The following is a 5,518-nucleotide window of genomic DNA, read 5'->3' on the forward strand; positions in this document are numbered from 1 at the left end:
TCTATATTGTGGTATGAAATTCAAAGTGAAACTGTGATTTTACCGTTTCTACTGATTTTTAAACGTTATTATTCACTGACTAAATTAACAATAGTATTGCAAAATGTATTGTTTCCAAACAGTTAAAATAATAATCTGTCGAACTTCAACATCGATTTTCTTAAAATGGTGGATATGTTACATTGGCCTATTTGAAAAATGACGCGAGAATTTTCTCTACCGAGGGAGAACCAGATTAAATTATTAAAATCCGAATGCTTACAATTTAAATAGCCGAGTCCGATAGATTTTGGATCAGTGATTTAAATTAGTTGAATTGGCCACAGCAGTTTTAAAGTATTTGTATGTTACAGTATGTTTATGTGGTACAGTATAGCAGTTCTCTCCATATTAATAGCAATTTAAATGTGTCAAACTCTTGCTGCAAAACACTCATTCAGCTCCCTCAACAGAATGCAATCGTAAAAGGATCAGCATGGAAAAAATAATAAGTGAGAAATCATCCACACTACTACATTCAGAATCATTCATGTTACACTCAGCTGTCTGTTTTGCTCAATTCTACGTTCATCGAAAAAACCATCAGTGTCATTCCCACTAAAGACTTATCAAAATTTAACCCCCTTAAGTACTCATTCTTTAGGTGAAAATGTCAAGATCACAGATACTACAATTAAACTACAACGTGCAGAGTCGTAACCTACCTAACTAATAACCCAAAGGAGAAAAATCGATACAACTCTTCAATAAGAAAACAGCAGTTTTATTTAAGCATTCCCCGGCAAACCCAATTTAATGACTTCATTATGATGGCTACCAAGCCAGTGGGGATTTTCATTAGCATATCCGTAAACCGGATTCTGGATATCCGGATTACGAATAGATCCGGATTAAAGTCCCAGGACTAAGCCTATCCATCGTTCCGAGCTTGGATTGTATTGGTATTGTAGCCAAAAGAAACGAGACGACTACGTAGTCAAAATAAACTAGTAAGACTCAATACAATAAGTTTTCCTATAAAATTATAAAGTGATATAAATCACGCAAGGGATCAAAAATAATCCATCTAAATTCCCTTGAACGGGAAAACATAGAACTGATAGATCCACTTAATAACTTCAAATCCTAATATGCACAGAATCAGAGTGTACCTCTATATGCATGCACTTATTTTAATCAAATTAAATCAATTTCCTTCTGGCGTGACTCTGCCTTCAAGCAAACATTTTACCAACGATGCATTTGTCTTTGAGACTTCCTCTCGGCTGTGGTATAAAAATCCTAGCGAAACAATTATTTTCATCACATTCGAACCAAGACTTGCTCATCAAATAGGTCCAACGCAAATTCCACTCCCAATCCAAATGTCTTCACTGAAGGTGACCCCCTTTGTTATCTGCATTGCTGCTATTATGGTCATCATTCTCGTCGGTAGCGCTGATTCGAATCCACAAATTGGTAAGATATTTAGCATACAAATCGATGCATTCCATTCTCCATCGCAAAAATCCGATTCTAGATATCCTGGGTGGTTATGATCTGCTCGGGGTCTGCATCAACAACTGCGCCCAGTGCAAGAAGATGTTCGGCGAATATTTCGAAGGTCATCTGTGCGCCGAATCATGCATCCAATTTAAGGGCAAAATGGTTCCGGACTGTGAAGACATCAACTCGATCGCTCCATTTTTGACCAACCTCAACTAAATGAACCACAAGCCACTAAATGTAATCCTCTTTAATTCAGTTGAGTTGAGTTGAGTTTTATTTGACGAATAGATTTATGCTGAATGTGCTGAATAATAAATAATGCTGTTGACATGAAGTCATTTTTCACATCATCTCAAATCGGTAGCACTAACCGATTATCGCAGCATTCTCCTTTCTCCCGGTGAGGTGCTGTGCGGTCAGTGTGAGTGCCACCCATCTCTCGCAGTAGTTGTGTGCGGAATTGGTCCTCCATAAATCAATTAAACGACCCAATCAGAAGAAAGTCCGAAAGCTCTTCGCATCCCGCTGCTGCTGATCGGACCTAATAAAGTCATAAAACTATCACAGTTGGACATGCGGCAAAGGAAAAGTTCAGTGGCTTATTTGCTAGCAGGCGCAAACAGCAGGGTCGGTTTGAGCAACGGCTTCCAGTTTTGACCTATTTTTTTTCCCCTTTCGCAGTGGTCCGAACTCGATCGTTTTGAGACTGTGTCGTAGCAACAGCAGCAGTGGTGTAAATTTGTTTTTCCCAAAGTCATAAATTTAAAACAGGACTCTTTTGGCTCGTTAAGGAAAAGGGTTGAAAGTCAATGGTCGTTTGGTTTGAGGAAACAACAACGTCCCTGGACCCGCCGAGCCGAGTAGGGTGTGAAAGGGACGAAGGAGAAAAGGGATTATCTGTTTTATTGCCCCGATTGGACGGGTAGAAGGTACAGATTGTCGTGGTCAGGCCAAAGTGGGACAGCCACCGAAGAGCGATAGACAGTGGTCACCCCTTGCTGGGCTAAGGGTAGACGAAAAGTGTTTCAATGGAATAGGGAACAACGACATAGACAAAAAAAAGAAAGGATGAGAGGCAGATGAGGCAAAGCGAAGGACCTAAATCCATTATTACCGCATGCTGTTAAGACAAATAGAATAATGGGATACAGAAAATTATAACAGTTATGAATTATGTATATTTGTTTAGAAATCACCGAGGATTGCATATGGTGACAGTCCCTGTGTAAGTTTGGGACGAAAAAGGTTGGATAGTGTTTTTTTTTTCATTCAGGCTTGTGTGAGTTTGTACCCTTTTCCCGTGTTTCCACTGTGGTTAAGTCGAAATAACTTAATCGCAGCGAGAAGTGGGTTTTTTGCTTGTTTTTTCTTGAGATCATTTGAACTGCACTCGGAGGTTCTGAGATTTCTTTAAATCTGGGGAAGTACCGAAGAGTTTGTTTGTTAGGTCTTTCCTCATTGTTGCTCTTTGTTTCGAAAAGGTTGCTTTTTTGATAGATTGTCGTGGTACGTTTCTGCTCCAAAAATGCTTCACAGTTAAAAAAGTAAGAGGTTGTATCCAAGACTCAACCGTAGATTTGACGTAGGGTTACGTGCTTCGTATCAATACTCGGCGAAATTACACATTTTGGTGCACAAAACGCACGGAATTTTTGGAAGCACTGTTGATGATGACGACCGACCTGACACCACTACACGCGGTGATTGAATAAGCACCGTTCGGCGAGACTGGGTGGAATTCAATTTTGAAATATGTGTTAGGGAAAACGTTTTTTGCAGGCAATCGGTGATAATTTTGATCACCATTGCAACAGTTGGACTTTTGTGTAATTTTCAGTAGTGACCTATTGAAAATTAATTATGTGTTCATTTTGTTAGATTCGTAGAAAAATTTCCAATCGATTGGCTTGTTTTGAATTACAATCCATCCGCTATTGACAGAGCTATATGTGGTTAAAACCTGGCCACTTTTCGTAACGCGGTCGATTTTGTTTTTTTTTTTTTAATTGCACCCCCAATATGTTGCCGAAAGACGTAATCCTACGTCAAAAGTCAAGAAGTTTGCTGAATGTGGTAACAATTGCCTGAAGCCAAATAAGAATTTGTTGTATTTCATATTTATATTTAATGTGTTATGCTAAAGACCAGTTAACGCTCGGACATCGATACGATCACACGCGCGAAAACTGTTCTCTTTTACGGTTATTTGTAGTTTCCACGTGTTTGTGACGACAAGGAAATTTCAACGGTCTTGAGCAAGTTCGGTAGCATCAGGCAACATGTTCGAGAGAAGTATCCAGTTAACTATGGATACAGTGCGTTCAGTGGTACCATGGGGTGTCCACATGGAGATCTCCAAGGAGCTACCCGCAAACTTGTTCATCGGTCATTTCCAGGCTCGAATCTTCTATGAGGGCCTGAAGAACCGATGCTTTTACTGCAAGAGTGAGGAACATGAGAAGGCTAATTGCCCCAAATTAGCAAGCATTAAAACGATTCAAAATTGTGCTCTGTACAGTGATGTGTTTACAAACAATGGCGATCAAGCTGGTTCCAGCACTCAGACAAGATCAGATTCGTTGAATCTGACTCCGATCCCCGTTCCTATCAGACCGGCACTCACACCAGCAGACAGTAAATCAGGTAAGGTTGATGGACCACGTTCATCGAGCCCTACTGAAAAGGTGGTAAATAGTAATCCCTCAAACAAAAGAGGCAATGGTATCAGTAGAGGTTGACAACACAGCTGGCAACGAAGTGAAGATGACTGATATCGGGGATGGTATTAGTGGCCAGTATTCCAGATTTATCTGGATTTTTCAGATTTTCAGTCGTCTTGCCAGATACACAGACAGATCACGTTTATTCCCAGATTTTTTAAATATGTTGCAGATTTTTCCAGATTTTTAAAATGTGTTGCTTTATGAATTTCACTGCAATTAATGGACCCTCTAATAAAAAAATAAAAAAACCAAACTCACTACTTTAATAACTAAAGGCCATCAACGTTGGACATTATTGCAACATTATACATGGAATTGTTACACCATGTTTGCAATAGGTTGCAGAATCATGAAAATTGAGACATTTTCTAAACATTATTGGTTGTAAAAAATCTTCAAATTTTGAAAAATATCGAGCCAAGATTTTTTTATTTGAAGTTTTTGTTCAGATTTTGGCTATATTTTTTTTTTAATCTTGTATTTATAAAAATCAATATTTCAATATGGAGGAATTTCCTAATTTTGGAATTTAGAGAAATCGAAAACTGTTCAGGATTGAAAACAATAAATTGAGCTTTGAAAAATTGAGCCACCAGGGCTTTGAAGTATGTTCGTGATATTTTTGAGGATAATTAATTAGATTTTTAAAGTACCTGTGAGTTACTTTAGCAGTCTACAATACTTTAGAATTCTGAATTGCCCTAGATTTCAGCATTTTAATGTAATTCTGAAAATAGTTTACAGTGCAGTGTAAGTATGCAGTCTGTACCACCTTTGATGAAAGTAAATACGGTATAAATTGTCTTTTGCAAACTCTGATGACAATTGCATGGAGATTTTGTAAAGAAAGGAAAAAGTTAAAATTCGGAAGAGAAATCATAGAAAATTCTTAAGATGAAACTTAAGGAGAATGCTGATACGAATCGTCAATGGAATTAAGTGCAATATTTGTATGGAGATTAATTATTTATCAAATTTTAAGAAATCTGGAAATTTATGATAGACTTTCAAGGCCTTTTTGGCAAAGTACTTGAGTACTTAGGAAATACTGAAGAGGATTTCAAAACGATTCTGATCTTACCTACAATGCAGTTTAAAGGATAAGTCTGAGAAGAATGTGATGGTCATTCTGAAGAGCATACCATGGAAATTATTAAGAATATTCTAAAGAAAATGTCAAAGAGAAAAATTGAGACAAAATTATGCCAATTCTAGGAAATTATTAACAGTTTGAGGGAATTGTGGAATCAGAGAGCGATTTACAAGAGATTACAAGAGATAATGCAAAGCACTCTTAGAATGTTTCT

At 37.7% G+C, this 5,518-nt stretch overlaps 1 protein-coding gene across 1 annotated transcript; it reads left to right on the forward strand.

The window, feature by feature from the left end:
• The first annotated feature begins 1,364 nt into the window (after positions 1-1,364).
• Positions 1,365-1,704, forward strand: LOC135701926 (eclosion hormone-like). The gene is made up of 2 exons (XM_065222873.1): positions 1,365-1,458; positions 1,520-1,704. The coding sequence occupies exons 1-2, from the start codon at positions 1,365-1,367 to the stop codon at positions 1,702-1,704; spliced, it is 279 nt and encodes a 92-aa protein (XP_065078945.1).
• The last annotated feature ends 3,814 nt before the right edge of the window (positions 1,705-5,518 follow it).

Source organism: Ochlerotatus camptorhynchus, unplaced genomic scaffold, assembly GCF_037179485.1.
Source record: "Ochlerotatus camptorhynchus isolate MF236.1 unplaced genomic scaffold, CSIRO-AGI_Acam_v1.1 ptg000180l, whole genome shotgun sequence".
Taxonomy (NCBI): Eukaryota; Metazoa; Arthropoda; class Insecta; order Diptera; family Culicidae; genus Ochlerotatus; species Ochlerotatus camptorhynchus.

Coding starts and splice junctions, on each gene's coding strand:
- LOC135701926 (XM_065222873.1), top strand. CDS start 1,365: ATGTCTTCACTGAAGGTGACCCCCTTTGTTATCTGCATTGCTGCTATT. Junction 1,459..1,519: donor TGATTCGAATCCACAAATTG/GTAAGATATTTA, acceptor ATCCGATTCTAG/ATATCCTGGGTGGTTATGAT.